Raw genomic sequence first — 15,755 nt, 5'->3', positions numbered from 1 at the left:
AGCAAAGATTTATTAAACTGTTTTCTTAAGTTTTGTATTTTTCAAATTTTACCCCTCTCCACTCCCCATACATCATTATTCATAATGATCATGAGGGGCTTATCCCAGGGTACAGGTTGATAGAAAACTAAGAAAGTAATTCATAAAACCATTACATCAACAAGTAAAAACACACACACGGCAAAATCACATGGGTAGATACCCCAAATTATTACCTTGTACAAAATCCAAAAGTCATGAAAAGCAAAAGCCGTCTTTTCTCATCCGTGTTCCCTTGACAATCATTTGTCCTTCCCTAGAGCCAAACACCATTACCAGTGTTTTAGTATATTTCCAAAGATATTTAATGCGTTTACAAGCACATACCTATATCAATTCCATAAGCACAAGATAGACATTTTTCCACATGTTGCTTTGTTCACGATACAATGTATCTTAAAGATGGTCCTACATCAAGGGGCCAGCCCGGTGGCCTAGCAGTTAAGTTTGCACGCTCCACTTTGGCGGCCCCGGGTTCACCGGTTCAGATGCTGGGCACAGACCACCTCACCACTCATCAAGCCATGCTGAGGCGGCGTCCCACATGGAAGAGCTACAAGTCTACAACTATAATATACAACTACATACTGGGGCTTTGGGGCAAAAAAAAAAAAAAAAAAGGAAGCTTGGCAACAGATGTTAGCGCAGGGCCAATCTTCCACACACACACACAAAAAGATGATCCCACATGAATACATATAGAGATCTCTCTTTTTTTATAGCTTCATAGTATGACAATGTGTTGCTATGCCCTGAGTTAATCAGTTTGGCCCTTTCCAGTGGCTAGTTACTATTTTACCGTCTTCTATTAGAAATAAAGTGAAATTCAATTAACTTGCGGAAGTCATTTCATACATGTTCGAGCAAATATGTTGAATAAATTCCTAAAGGAGGAATTGCTAGGTAAAGGGATGTGTGCATTTAAAATTTTGATAGCTACTGCCAGATTGTTCTCCATAGGAGTTGTCTATTTTATGGCAATGTATGAAAGTGCTTTTCCTCTGCCAAAGAGCAACATCATTAAGTTTGAACTTAATCTAATTGTTAATCTAATAAGTGAAAAAGAGTGAAGTCTTGTAGTTTTTAATTGATACTTCTATATCATGACTAAAGTTTCCATATTCTTAGGAACTATTTTAAATTCCTTGTCTGTGTTCTTCTGCCTGTTCACATCCTTTGCCTGTTTTTCTTTTGGAATCTTACAATTTTGCTCTTTGATTTGTCAAAACTTTTTTAAAACTGAGGAGTTAACAATTTGTCTATGATTTTTGTTGCAAATATTTTTCCAGTGTGTTGTTTTATTCTGATCTTTTTATGGTGTTTTTGCCACAAAGATAATTTGTTTAAAATAATCAATATTTTCTTTCATGTTTTCTGAGTGGGGGCCATCTTTAGGCCTTCTTTATGCTGAGATTATAAAAATAAATGTCCTACTTTTTCTCCATGTACTCCCTTGACTCCATATTTTTACATTTAAGTATTGGATCCACTTCGAATTTCTTTTGGTATCAAATGTGATGTATGGCCTAAGCTTAATTTTTTTTTTCAGATAGGCACCCAAGTCATTCAACATCATTTGTTGAGTAATACATCTTTTCCCAACTGATGTGAATGCCACCTTTAATATAGGCTACATTCCCACATATATTTGAACTTATTTTTGGACATTCTAGTCTGTCCCACTGACCTGCCACACGGTAGAACCGCATTGTTTTAATTATTGTAGATTTATAAAGTTTTAATATTTGGTAATGCTAATTACCCTCAGGTTTCTTCCTTTTTAGATTTTTCCTGGATAGTCTTGCTTTTTATTTTTCAAGGACTTTTAAAATCATTTTGATGCTTTGGGTAAAGATTGTTGGTATTATTACAACAAATGGGATCACAGTGAATTTATAGATTAACGTAGTGAACATGGATTTTTTATGATTTTAAGTTTTCTCATCCAACAATACAATCTGCTATTTCTCTCTTCAAGTTCTCTTTTGTGTTCTTCAGTTTCACTTTATAATTTTATTCATACAGACCTTGTACATTTCTTGTTCACTTATTCTTAATGATCTTTTTTGTTGGAATTACAAATAAAGGGCTTTTATTTCATTATATCTTCTAAGTAGATGTAGTTTGCCTATAGAAAGGCTATGGAATTATCTGGCAACTGGAAAATAATACACATAGATTAACCTTATGTTCTACTGATTTATTTGTCCACCTTTCTTTCTCGAAACCACTACATTCTCCTCAGTTCATTTTTCTCTCACCGGAGTACATTATTCAGTTATTCTTTCAGGAATGGGCTATGGTTGATTTTAAAAAAATCGCAAGTCGTTTCAAGTCTGAAAATGTATTTATTTTTCCCTCAACCTTGAACGATAGTTTGGGGAGAGGAGTCTAGATGCGAAGTTGTTCCCACCGCAGTTTGAACATACTGCCCACATGCTTCTTGCACCCACCCTTGCTGATGAAACAGTTACTGCCGAATTCATCCTTCTTCTTGTAGATTAGCTAAACTTTTTTCTCTTTAGGATCAAAGAAATCTTTAATGTTCTGAATCGTGACTATAATGTGTTACATGTTTGACTTATATATTCTGCCCACTATTCAGGAACTCTTTTAGTCTAAGGAGGTTTGGCGGTGGTGGTTTTGCCCCTCGGGGGACACTGGGCAACGTCTGAAGACATTTTTGCTTGTCACAACTGGGGAGGAGAGGCTTTACTGCTAAACATCCAGGAAAGCCCCTCACAACAAAGAATTATCCTGCGCAATCTGCCAATAGTGCTAACACTGAGACAGGCTGAGGTGTGGGTATTTTAGTTCTAGGCCTTGGTCCGGCCAAGTGGGGGCCGAATAGACTTGGCCTCAGCTTCAGGGCAACAATTTCTGCCTGGGGGATTCACTCCTGGCTTTGCAACTGTGGTTGTCCTGGCCTTGTGGTAGTGGCAGCCTCTGTTTATCCCTGTGGTTTAGCCTTCTCTTTTCTAGTCATGCAAATGCCTCATAGTTTTTAATCCCTGGAGAGGTGCTTTTCTTGTTTTTGAATATCACTATATCTATAGTAATGTGCTAAAATATCTTTTCATTATCTCTCTGAATTTTGTTTTGAAAGAGAGAGATTTCAACATGTGACCTCCAAAGTCTTTATACAAAGATACAACGTCAATAAAATGAATTCCAGCAATACTGAAAGAAAAAGGGAAGCAATAAATCACCCATAATCCCGCAACCAGAACATTCAAGGTTAACCATATTCCAGAGAACTGTTTTTTAATATATCAGATAAAGTATAAGAACAGTTAGACAGACTTAATTATATTAAATAGAATGATATTATATATACTATTTTGAAATTATTTTTACATTTATTTTGCTTGAACTTAACTGAAGGAAAAGCAACAACTAAAATTGAAGAGCTGAACTACTGAATACATTTCTTTAACCCAAGAACTTTTAGTTACCAAATGATTGATCCAATATTAAAATAACTAAATTGAAAAAAGCATTACAATGTTTGGGATAATTTTTAAAGTTATCTTGAAATCTGTGGTTAGCATTGATCAACTCCTTGCCATGAAAGATGACATTAGCACTCAAACTTCCTCCCTCCCTAACTTTTGTTAGTTACTGTAAAGGGCATCTGTTGTTTTGACCTACTGAACTTCCTCTCACTCTACTTTAGTAACTGATACTCTTTCGAGGAACTAACCTTTGCACTTGACATCAAGCCTCTTGGGGATTTTCAACCGAGGGCCTTCCCTGTGCTAGCTGAGCGTTGAGCAGAGTACCCGGCTGGGCACACACAGCTCTCTGGCAGGAATCTGACCTTTACAAGCCATGTGAGGAAAATGAGTGGAGCCGGTTCACGCACACCATCCAGACCCTTGGAGCTTCCGAGGCCCCTCACTTCTCCCAGACCTATTCGCTCAGCTTGTCTTCTGATTCTGTGAGTGGTCTCCCTCATGGTTCCAATAAATTCTTTTTTTGTTGTTTGTTTAAATCATCCAGATTCTGCTTTTGCTGACTGAAAAAAAATCTATCTGATGTAAAAATATTTTTACTTTGTCAAGGTTTATAACATTCTTTTCTGTAATCATAATTCTTATATATCTTAATTATATACATATGAACGGTTTAAAGTCCAATTACCATTATCCTTTATTTTCACTTATTGCCTACTTAGGTGGATTTCCTCACGAGTAATTTTTCTTCAAGAATGATTTATAGGTCCTGTATTTATAGAATTCTTGTATGTTCAAAAATATCCGTGAGTTGCCTTTGTACTAGAACAATATTTTGGCTAGGTCAAATTTAATATTTCTAGGCCAAAAATTTCATTCCCTAAGAACTACATACATATTGCTTCGTTGTCTTCTTAGATGCTTCTGGCCAAGATGGAGTAATAGGGCCCATATTTACCCTTCCTTCTGAAACAACTGCAAAATCAGACAGAATACATGAAACAACAGATCTTAAGGCATTGGAGGGGCCGGCCCCCTGGCTTAGCGGTTAAGTGCGTGCGCTCCGCTACTGGTGGCCCGGGTTCGGATCCTGGGCGTGCAGTGACGCACCGCTTCACCGGCCATGCTGAGGTGGCGTCCCACATACAGCAACTAGAAGGATGTGCAACTATGACATACAACTATCTATGGGGCTTTGGGGAAAAAAACGAGGAGGATTGGCAAAAGATGTTAGCTAAGAGCCGGTCTTCCTCAGCAAAAAGAGGAGAATTAGCATGGATGTTAGCTCAGGGCTGATCTTCCTCACACACACACAAAAAAAGTATAAAGGTGGAATCAACAATGGGATTAAAAAAAAAAAAGGCATTGGAAACCAGTCAGTGAAGGACTGTGATCCCTGAAATAGGGGAAACTTATGAGGTGATCTTTCTCATTGCCCCCAGCTTACTGCCTGTAGAAAGTTTCTAGGTAGCAGTTCAGGGAGGGAAAACTCAGGTACAGTCTGGAAGTCTCCATGAGGTGAATAGACAGAGTTGACTGTAGGGAGACCAAGGAAACTAGAGTTTGTAGGGAGGAATACCAAAGAAGAGAGAGCTTCACAGAGGGAAAATTCTAAAATCTGCAAAGCGCTCCCTTTGAGTACTCAACTCAGAGCTTATCAGCTCATGGCTGCGAGGAAACACTTGAGGATGGAGAAAGACTCACCCAAAAGTATTAGAGGGAATAATCCTTGGAGCTCACATAGTGCCAGAAATAGTGTGGTCCCACCAACCAGGGTGAAAAACATCAACAATCACAAGGCATTAGGTAGAGCACTCAGAAGAATTTTACCTCAGTAGCTGCAAAAAGTTAACCCTAGACTAAATGCTGCCCTGGTCCTGTATAAAAAAGATTAAAAACAAGATCCAAAAGGATCAAACTGCTTCCCAGTAACTTAACTGTGCCTCAGAACAAAGCTTAGGAGTACTTACAAGAATACAAAAACATCCAACATCCAACATGGTAAAACTCACAATGTCTGGCATCTAATAAAAAATTACCATGTATGCAAGAAGCTGGAAAATACCAATCATAAAGGGAAAAGATTCCTTTGAAATTGACTCAGAATTAACACAGATAATATAATTAATAGACCACAACATTAAAAATAGACATTATAAAAGTATTCCATATGTTCAAGAAGCTACAAGAAAGATTGAATATCTTAAATAGAAACATGGAAAATATTAAAAAAGAATCCAAATCAAACTTCTAGAGAAAGACTAGAAGATGCAACAATGTCTGAGAGGCAAAATACACTGAACAGGATTAATGGCATATTACATTGCATGCAGAAGAAAAGGTTATTGAACTTGAAGACATAGCAAGAGAAACAACCTGATAACAAACACAGAGAAAAATTTTAAAGCACAGAGCATTAGTAAGTTGTGGAACAAAGTCAAGTGGCCTAATATACTTATAATTGGAGTACCTGAGGAGAGGAAGGAATATAGAAAATATATTGGAAGAAATAATGGCTGAAAAATTTCCAAATTTGATGAAAACTGTCAATCCATAGATCCAAGGAGCTCTCAACAAACCTCAAGCACAAGAAATTTTTTAATTACTGAAAATAATCATAATTAAATTGCTTAAACCAATAGTAAAGAAAAAATCCTAAAAGCAATCAGAGAAACATGACACATTATATACAGAGGAACAAAGATAAGGATGACAGCAGATTTATCATTGGAAATGATGCAAGATAGAAGACAATGAAGCAAAATATTTAAATTACTGAAAGACAAAACTACCAACCTAGGTCTCTACTCAGCAAAGCTATCTATCAAAAATAGAAGTGAAATGAAGACTTTTTTCACGATTTCAGATTTTCAAAATCTGAATGACTTCATCAGCAGCAGACCTACACTATAAGAAATGTTAAAGAAATTCCTTTCAGCAGAAGGAAAATGAGGCAAGATGGAAATCTAGATTGACACAAAGGAATAAAAACCACCAGAAATGGTAACTGCATATGTAAGTATAAAGAATTCTTTTTCATATTATGTAAACCTCTTTAAAAGATAAGTGGCTATTTAAAGCAAAAATAATATCAACATATTATGGGATTTATATAGAAGTAAAATGTATCTCAACAATAGCACAAAGTCTTGAAAAGGAGAAATGGAAGAATACTGTTGTAAAGACCTTATACGATACAGCAAATCGTATATTATCACTTGAAGGTAGACCATGATAAGGTCAAAGATATATACTGTAAACCCTAGAGCTACCACTAAAATAACAAAACCAAGAGTTATAACTAATAAACCAGTAAAGGAGATGAAATCTAATCATTAAAAAATGCACAATTAAGGGGCCAGCCTGGTGGCATGGCAGTTAAGTTCATACACTTCCCTTTAGTGGTGGCCCAGGATTCGCCACGCTACTCTTCTCTACCCTTCATACTCTCCCAGGAGATCCCACTCAAGCATTTTTGCACCATGGCTGTGTTAAACAATGAAAATATCTGAGTCTGCCTGGCACTCTTGGCTCAAAGATCTTCTCGTGACTTCTTCCCTCACGGAGGCCTCCCGGACCGCCCTGAATAACCCCTCCCTCTACCTACCTACCTACCTACCTACTCACGCGTGCGAATGCGCGCACACAGACACACAGACACACACACACAATCTCTGCATCTCAGGGCCTCTAATTACTACTATGATGTCTCTTGTTACTATCTAAAATTCCTTGTATTTGTTTACTTGTCTGTGATCTGCCTCTGCTCCGAAGAAGGAAACTCGTCTGTCTTGTTTGCTATCCCCAACGCCCAGCACCTAGAAGAGTATATGGCTCACAATGAGTGCCATTAAATATTTGATGATTAAATGTTTAGATCCAATAGCTTCACAGTTAACTAGAGATGAGAGCTACCTAATTGTTTCTTAGACCGGGATCTTCTTGTCAGAAACCTTCAGAATATAAAGATGTTTCTTTGCCCTGGACGCCAGACAGAGCAGAAGATTGTGGGAAACAGCTGGCTCAGCTGCCACTGGATTGATGCCAAACACGATGTTTCTTTCCAGACCCGAAAATCGACGGACACTGTCCAACACAATGTGATTGCCCGCGATATCCGTTGCATCCTTGATCCGTACTAACAGATCAGATTCCTCATCGAGCTGAGACATTCTTCTCCTCCTCATTGCTCTTAGAAGCTTCTCTTTATATATTTCCACTTCACTTGCTTTGCTGAAAAGCATAGCAATATCCTTGGGGAAATAACCATTCCTCAAGAGAAACTGGCACCTCTCTGCTAGCTTGACCACCATCTCCTCCAAGTCCGAGCACTCCACAATCTGGAAATTGCCTGGGACACCCTGAACCCATTTAGCTTCATGGACCATCTCCAGGCATGCAGGGGGGGAGGTTAGGTGGAGGATTTTCTGTGACCTCCTGCATTACTTTTTGTAGGTAGTTGGCTATTGGATCTGCATTGCGGACCACTCTGGTGAGCTCTTCTTTTGGATCCTGGTCTAAGAAATGGGGGAGGCCGTTGCAACTCAAGTGGCTGGTCTGAAAGTAGTCCAGAAAGATCCAGAGAATTCCTCGGTTACCGTTTTCTCTCCGAGTGATGGTTCTTGCCTTCTCATACCAGTCCCCATCTTCAGTGCGGAAATTCTGAGCTTCATCGATGATGATGTGTTGAGTCCTTTCAAAGTTATTTTTCATGACGGTTTTCCGGGTCACTGCCTGGCAGATATTTTTCTTGCTGAAAATGTAAGAAATATAGTCAAGTTTCCCCAATCAAACAAAGGAAGCTAATTCTACTCTTAAACTCATCTGAAAATAGTAAATATAATATGACTCTTAGCATGTAAACTTAAAGCCACATCAGTCAGAGTTACTCAAGAAAAGAAAGTGAATATACTTAGGCTGCATACCTCACAAACTTCATCAGGGGCTGGTTCTCACAGACGTAGAGAATGTCACCTGGTTGACAGCAAAACACATTCCTGATCTTCTCCATGATCCTAAGAGCCAGGATGGTCTTCCCTGATCCAGGTAAGCCGTGAACAAACAGCTCTCTGGTCTTGCGAAGGTTCTTTGAAAGCAACTCATACTGTTTATCTGTGAGTAGGTTCAAAACCTCAGAGCCCAGCTCTTCACTTAAGAAAGATCTGAACCCAAGCAGGACTATCACAAGGGACTGTAACAGAGCTTCCATGTGCTGGGTGGTCGTAAGGTTGTAGGACTCGGGGTAAATTTGCAAATCAGAACCATGAAGGGCGTTTGCGGTTCTATCAGGATTCAACAGGAAGACCAAGGGAGTGATGCACAGTTTCCCAGTGTAGCCACCTGTGTTCACCAGCTTCAGCTTTAAGGAACAGGCGACTCGCAGAGAATAGTCCTTCCAGCCCTCATCGCACTCACTGAGGATGGTGTAGAGGAGCGGGATGTTGTTCTGGGAAAGTAGAAGAGCATCGCTGATTACTCCCTGCTTCTCTGGCAGACCCAAGTCCACAGCCCAGCTTCGAGAAAAAATCAAGATTCCTCGAGAGACAGAGCGCATTTCTCTATTGATTAAGTCTCTGAGTCCTTTATGTTGTGAGATCAATTCTTTGTAGAGGCTGTCTGGAGTATACACCACTCTGTCTGAAAATACTAGACAGGGAAAGAATTGGAATAAATAATCACCACCACGTGTAAAAGATTCAATTGACATTTAGACCCTACTGTGTGTCAGCCCTAGGTTATGCATTAGTAACAAAAAGATAAAACAATTCCCAGTCCAATGGAGCTGATAATTGATTGGCATAAACAGAGACAAACAATAATTATGACACAAAGTGATAAATGCAATGGGAAGGAAGTGCACAAGGCATTATGTGAACACCAAGGAGACGTACAGCTTAAGAAAGAAGAAAATGTGAGTCTTATGAAGGAGATTCTTAAAGGATCTTGAGCTGTTTCTTAAAGGATCGCTGTGAGTTAGCCAGTAGAAGGACGGGAGAACAGAGAGCGAGGCAAAACAGGATTCATGAGTAAAGCACAAGAGACAAGCAACAGCAAGCTCCATTCAGGCAACTCCAAGCAGTGTGTGTTGCTGACACCTAAAGTGAGAGGGAAAGAGGTGGCGATGATGGTGGGGAGGAAGGCACTATAGTGCCATCGTAACACCTGGCAATGCTGACTATAGTTAACAATACTGTAGTATACACTTGAAAGTTGCTGAGAGGGGTCTTAAATGTTCTCACCACACGTACCCACACAAATGATGATTATGTGAAGTGATGGATACGTTAATGTTAATTAACCTTATCACGGTCACCATTTCACAATATATACATGTATGAAATCATCGTACTATACACCTTACACATGATGTTACATGTCAATTATATCTCCATAAAACCAGAAAAAAAAAACACCTGGCAAAGGTTGTATACTATATGACTTCACCTACCTGACATTCTGTGAAAGGCAAAACTATAGGGATGGAGAACAGATCAACGGCTCTTAGGCGTAGGGACTGAAGGAGAGTGACTACAAAGGGGGAGCATGAAGGAGTCTCTTTTGGGTGTTGGAATTATAGTCTATCTTGACTGTGGTGGTGGTTACATGAATCTATATATGTTTGAAAACCCTTAGAACAGTATAACAAAAAAATTCCGTTTTACAGACGTAAATTTAAAAAATTAATTTTTAAAAGTGCTTTTTAAAAAGAGTTTTGGCTTTTTCTCTGTGTATACAAAAGGTTCTTAAACATTGTGAGGTGACAAGCCCAAATCTGGAATCTAACCAAAACTATGAGCCCTCTCTCCAGAAAAAACTCAAATACACATAAAATTTGAATTTCTAAGTGAGGGTAGAGAGAAGAGACAAAGATGAATCTAGATTTCTGTGCTTGGCCGGATGGAGAATGGACTCTCCAATCGATAGAGATAATGTAGAAGAAACAGCAGAAAAAGAATACTTGATACAGAATAATATGCAGACTATACAGAAGAAATCGAAGATTGTCAGAGTAGGAGATGATAATGATAATACCATGATAATACCATTTGAGGAAACTGTACTCTGGTATACTTAAGGACTTACAAGTTTTGAATTACAAACTGGCAATATTCACCTAAATTTACAAGCAATTGTTACTAGTTTGGATTTATCCTTAAGGTATTTGTAGAAAAACGTATATTGTAGCACTGTTTAAAATAGAAAAAATTAGATATCATCTAAAATTCCATCAAAAAGGGGACTGGTTAACGAAGTGATAGCAGAGGTGTTTGCAAAGGTCTTATATTTTGACCAGGGTGGTGGTTACACAGGTTTCACTGCATAATTATTTATTAAATTATATCTTTGTTCGATGTACTTTCTGCATGTATTATACATTTCAGGATAAAAACAGCAAAATTAATAACATGTTTAGGAATACTATGCAATACTATACAATCAATAAAAGAATCGGGTAAATCTATGAGTAAGGTTGTAACAAGAGGTACACACACGTTACTCAGGTTCAGCTTGCACAGCTGTAGTGCATTCATTTTTACTGCTGTGTAATATTCCATTATGTAAATAAACTACAATATATTTATCCATTGTTGTGACAACAGATTATTTGGTTGCTTCCTGTTGGGGCTGTTACAAATAGTGACTCTATGACCCCTCACGGGCATATCTCCAATTATAGATATCTCCTGATGCACGTGTACACGTTTTTCTCTAGAAGCTAGAAAGAACTGCTGAATGCTAGAGTGTGCAAATGACCAAATATCCAGTTTGTTTTCCAAAGGGATTAGGCCAACTTAATTCCCAGCATGGATGTACAAAAGATCCTGATTACCCACAACCTCCCCAACACCTGATTTGTCAATTAAATGGTGTAAGATGGTATCTACTTGTGGTTTTGATTTGCATTTCACTCATGACTGATGGGTTGAGCATCTTTTCATAAGTTTACTGGACATATATGTTTCCTTTTCTGGGAAATACATCTTTATAACTATTGCCCATTTTTCCACTGGGTGGTTTGTCCTTTTAAAAAATTGTGCAAGTTCCTTATACGTTCTTCCTACCAATCCTTTGTCAGCTACATGGATTGCAAATATCTTCTTCAAGTTTTTAGTTAAATCTTTTCACTCTTTTTAAGCTATTTTTGAGGAACAGAAGTTTTTAATTTTAATGTAGGAAAATTGATCAATCTTTTTGTTTAAGTTTAATACTTCTGTGTCTCGTTTAGGAAATCCCTCCCTACCTCAATGACACAAAATTATTCATATACATTTTCTACTAAAAATGTGAAAAGTTTGTTTCTGCCATTTGAGTCCTTAAAACTTCTGGAATTGGTTTTCTATAGAATATAAAATAGGAGCCCATTTTTATTTTTTTCCATATGGATGAACAACCAACATGTGCGGAAGCAACCAGAGATGAGGAGTTACCTGGAAAGTAACGTTTTTGCTGTTCTTCCAGACATTCCAAATTCTTATGGATGCACACACTCCTGCTGCAGGGCGTCGTGGCTGACAAGCTCAGCACAAGGACCATCTCAGAAACTCTGGAAAGGTCTTAGGAAACAAGAACCAAAGCTTCAAAATGCAAAAGGCAGACCCCAACTTAGAGCTGAGCTGTGTTGCACAGTCTTTCACTTAGTTTTAGAACTCAGAGCTGTGGCCCACACTATTTGTGTTTACATCCTAAGTCAGCTCGGGAAAGCCCACTGACATCTTGGGGGGAAAAACTGGCATGTAGCAACAGTTCTCAATTGTGTGTGTGTGTGTGTGTGTGTGAGGAAGATCGGCCCTGAGCTAAGATCTGTTGCCAGTCTTCCTCTATTTTGTATCCGGGAATGCTGCCACCGCATAGCTTGATGAGCGGTATGTATGTCCGCGCCCGGGATGCGAACCTGCGAACCCTGGGCTGCCAAAGCAGAGCATGCGAACTTAACCACTACGCCACCGGGCTGGCCCCAGTTTTTAATTTTTAATTTTATTATATTGAATCAAACTATTTTCATATTTTTAGAATGCTTATATTTAAAAAAATATGATTAGAAGATGTGAAGGTCAATGGATATAGATTTCTGAGAAGATTCTGAAATGGACTTCATTTTTCTGGACTTTTGAAGAAGTTACCATTGATTTTCTTTTGTCTAATTTTATCTCAGGCTTTCCTTTTCCAAGGTGGATGCATATCACCAAGACTACTCTTTGGCTTATCAGTCACGGTTAGCATCACATGTTGGCTCTCAAAAGGAAATGTGAGAAAGGAGAGGGACAGCCATGTCATGTTTGGGTTCAAAAATGAAAGTGGGGCAATGAGAAAGGGAGAATATTTCATCCAGGGAACCACAGAAGAATGGGAAGGCAGGGGAATGGGGCAGTAAGTTCAAGGGCACACATATGTACATGTGAAACAGGAATTTCCTGAAAAAATGTGAGTTCATGAAAAGGAAAAGAAGAGACTTGAAATGAACACAAGAAAGCATGTAAAAATAGAAATTACCAAGTCAAACAGCCCCCTGCACCAACCTCTAGTTGGTTTACTAGCCCAGGGTACCTTTTTGTTGAATGCAGGATATTCAAGATGGGCAGATGAAAAAAGGGCAATGACCCACCGACTATGTCTATAGGAATTAATAAATCAGGGCAATTCAGAGTACCTCTCTTTCCCCAGATTCTAAAATAATACCTTCCTTTCCTCCCTCCCCACCTCCCCTGTCCCAGCAAACAGTACAATCACTGTGGATTCTGCTCCCTGACCTGGGTCGGCTTCTGTCATCCAAGCTACCCATTCCTTTGTGCGCAGCTGTCTCACACGATTGTCCTTCACCTGCCAGGAACTAGGCACTTTAGCAAACACTGCACAGCAGAATGGTTCCACCTTGACAGCACAGACATATCCATGGAGGGCACCCTGATTGTGTACTTCAAGGAATTTGACGGCATATTTTATCTCACGCCTCTGTGTACAGAAATGATGGACAGGTAATTTCTTAATACAGTGATCAATAGAATCCCTCAAGGCGGTAAGATCTAGTCTCTCACTTTTACATCCAATGACTCGATGGGTCTCATCACACACACCAAAAAATACAAACCCTCCTTCAGTGTTTGCAAACGCAGAAACACAACTGGGGAGACTCTCTTTAAAGCATTGTGACACCTCTGTTGACAACATTTTAAATTCAACATGCGTGGAATTAGTAAAGTTGAGCTTTTCCAGGTACTGAAGGTGAGCTCTATCAAATAAAGCAGCGGCTGAGGCCTTTATGTTACCTTCATTTTGTACACCAACCCAAACTTTCTGTGGATTTAAATCAGAATCATTAATATTCATACAAGTCCGAGTCTTCTCTTTGAGGAATGCCAGTGCTTCGTGAGAATTCATGACATTGGTAGATGTTCTATGTCTGTAGTACAAGTTAGAGCACAAGGTAGCAAGCCGTACACCAGAGGCCTCTGCGTTCCATGATTTCACAAAAATCAAAAAGAGGTCTCCCTGCTGCATCTCGTCTAAATAGCCATTGAAAATGGAAGGCAGATGCAACCCTACTCCATGAATTTCATAATTGTACTCTTTGTTCTCAATCTCAGCCTTGACCACTCCCCCACCAGAATTCATCAGGGCACATATTGCATGCAAGATGACTTTATTCTGTTTCTCCTGCAATTGAGGGTCCATTTTATTCCTTTGCTCATTCCCAAGGATGACTTTTCCTGCATCTAAAACACACTCAGCAAAGTTTGTTTCCAAATCAGTCTTGATACTCATCTTCTCGGCACTTGTCCTATTCTTACCCTGAAATGTCCTCCTAAAAAACAGGAAGATAGAGCCATTAGAATAGGACAAGAATAGGGGCCATGGGAAAATTGACAGTTTGAGGCCACTGTTCTCAAGTTGGTAACTTCATTTATTCCCACAGGGTTTGAGGCCAGACTGATGCAAGAATTAAGTGTGTAGGACGGGCTGAGGAACTAAGTCTGCCGGAAGCCCACTGCCACCAGAGAAATGATCAAGAGGCTATTTTTATGCTGTGATTTTAGCAACTGTTTCTGCCAAGTTCTCTGAGTGGCAAGGTCTCCTGGGTCACCTGCAGAAAACAGGAAATTTTACAAAGATACACATGGACTGGAGGTGGAATGCAACTGGAAAGCTTTCACGGTCAGAGGTCTCTCTGGGGTGTGCTGTTTATTGTATTTCTTGGTGTTTTGTCTTTTTCATTTCACTGAGACCTGGGCAATTCTCAGATTATTTTATAGCCCAGTTTTGGGAAGGAGCAAATCTGATTGAGTTGGTAATTTATCGTTGTTGCTGTGGAACAGATCCTTTAGCTTCCCCTGGTCCAAGCAGTTCTCATCTTGTGAAAAAAAATATATACGTATATTATATACTTTTATATATAATATATATTCAATTTTTATACATTAAAACATATTTTATATATAATTATAATTATATACTATATATTTTTATATATAATTTATTTGGAACTACAAATTATTGACTATTTGTTTGGAATAACCAGGCTGGCAGGTTAAGGTGGGCTTTCGACATTTCCTAAACCTCAGCTGACAACAAGGAATCTCAGAAGAGGGAAAGCTGAATGAGAGCGTGCAGACACACCATGTTTGCAACCACACGACAGGATTGAAGAAGGGATGTGAGTGATACACATCCCTGCAGCTGCCATCTTGGACCAATCTGTGGCAGTTGAGGAAGAAGAAGGAGCGACTAAACCAACTCACACATAATTAAAAACCCTCTATCACGAGAGACTTCACTGTGAACTAAGAAGATGTCATGCTATCTGGACAGTGTCCTGGCTCTGCCCCCCAACAATTCCTTCCTCAAAATCCTAGATGCAGACCCACAGCCAACATCATACTTAATGGTGAAAAACTGAAAGCCATCCCTCTGAGAACAGGGACAAGACAAGGATGCACACTCTCGCCACTCCTATTCAACATAATACTTGAGGTTTTGGCCAGAACAATTAGGCAAGAAAAAGAAATAAAAGGTATCCAAATTGGAAAGAAGCAAGTGAAACTCTTGCTGTTTGTGAATGACATATTCAATATATAGAAAACCCTAAAGAACTCACTATAAAACTAATAGAAATAATCAACAACTATAGCAAAGTTACAGGGTACAAAATCAAGTCACAAAAATCAGTTGCATTTCTACACACCAATGACGAACTAGCAGAAAGAGAAGTCAAGAATACAATCCCATTTACAATCACAACAAAAAGAATAAAACATCTAGGCATAA

The 15,755-nt window shown here is 38.9% G+C and overlaps 1 protein-coding gene across 1 annotated transcript; it reads right to left on the bottom strand.

The window, feature by feature from the left end:
* Positions 1-271: 271 nt before the first annotated feature.
* Positions 272-14,282, bottom strand: LOC147914952 (schlafen family member 5-like). Its single transcript, XM_087440816.1, is given in 5 exon segments — positions 272-7,900; positions 7,902-8,247; positions 8,420-9,140; positions 11,924-12,049; positions 13,244-14,282. Coding segments are annotated over 5 exon segments (2,685 nt in total). The 5' UTR covers positions 14,256-14,282; the 3' UTR covers positions 272-7,420.
* Between the last annotated feature and the right edge of the window lie 1,473 nt (positions 14,283-15,755).

Source organism: Ceratotherium simum, chromosome 16 (genome assembly GCF_057802395.1).
Source record: "Ceratotherium simum simum isolate JZ-2026a chromosome 16, ASM5780239v1, whole genome shotgun sequence".
In the NCBI taxonomy this organism is placed as follows: Eukaryota; Metazoa; Chordata; class Mammalia; order Perissodactyla; family Rhinocerotidae; genus Ceratotherium; species Ceratotherium simum.
The sequence above is the reverse complement of the archived record's forward strand: the minus strand, read 5'-3'. Positions and strand labels throughout refer to the sequence as shown.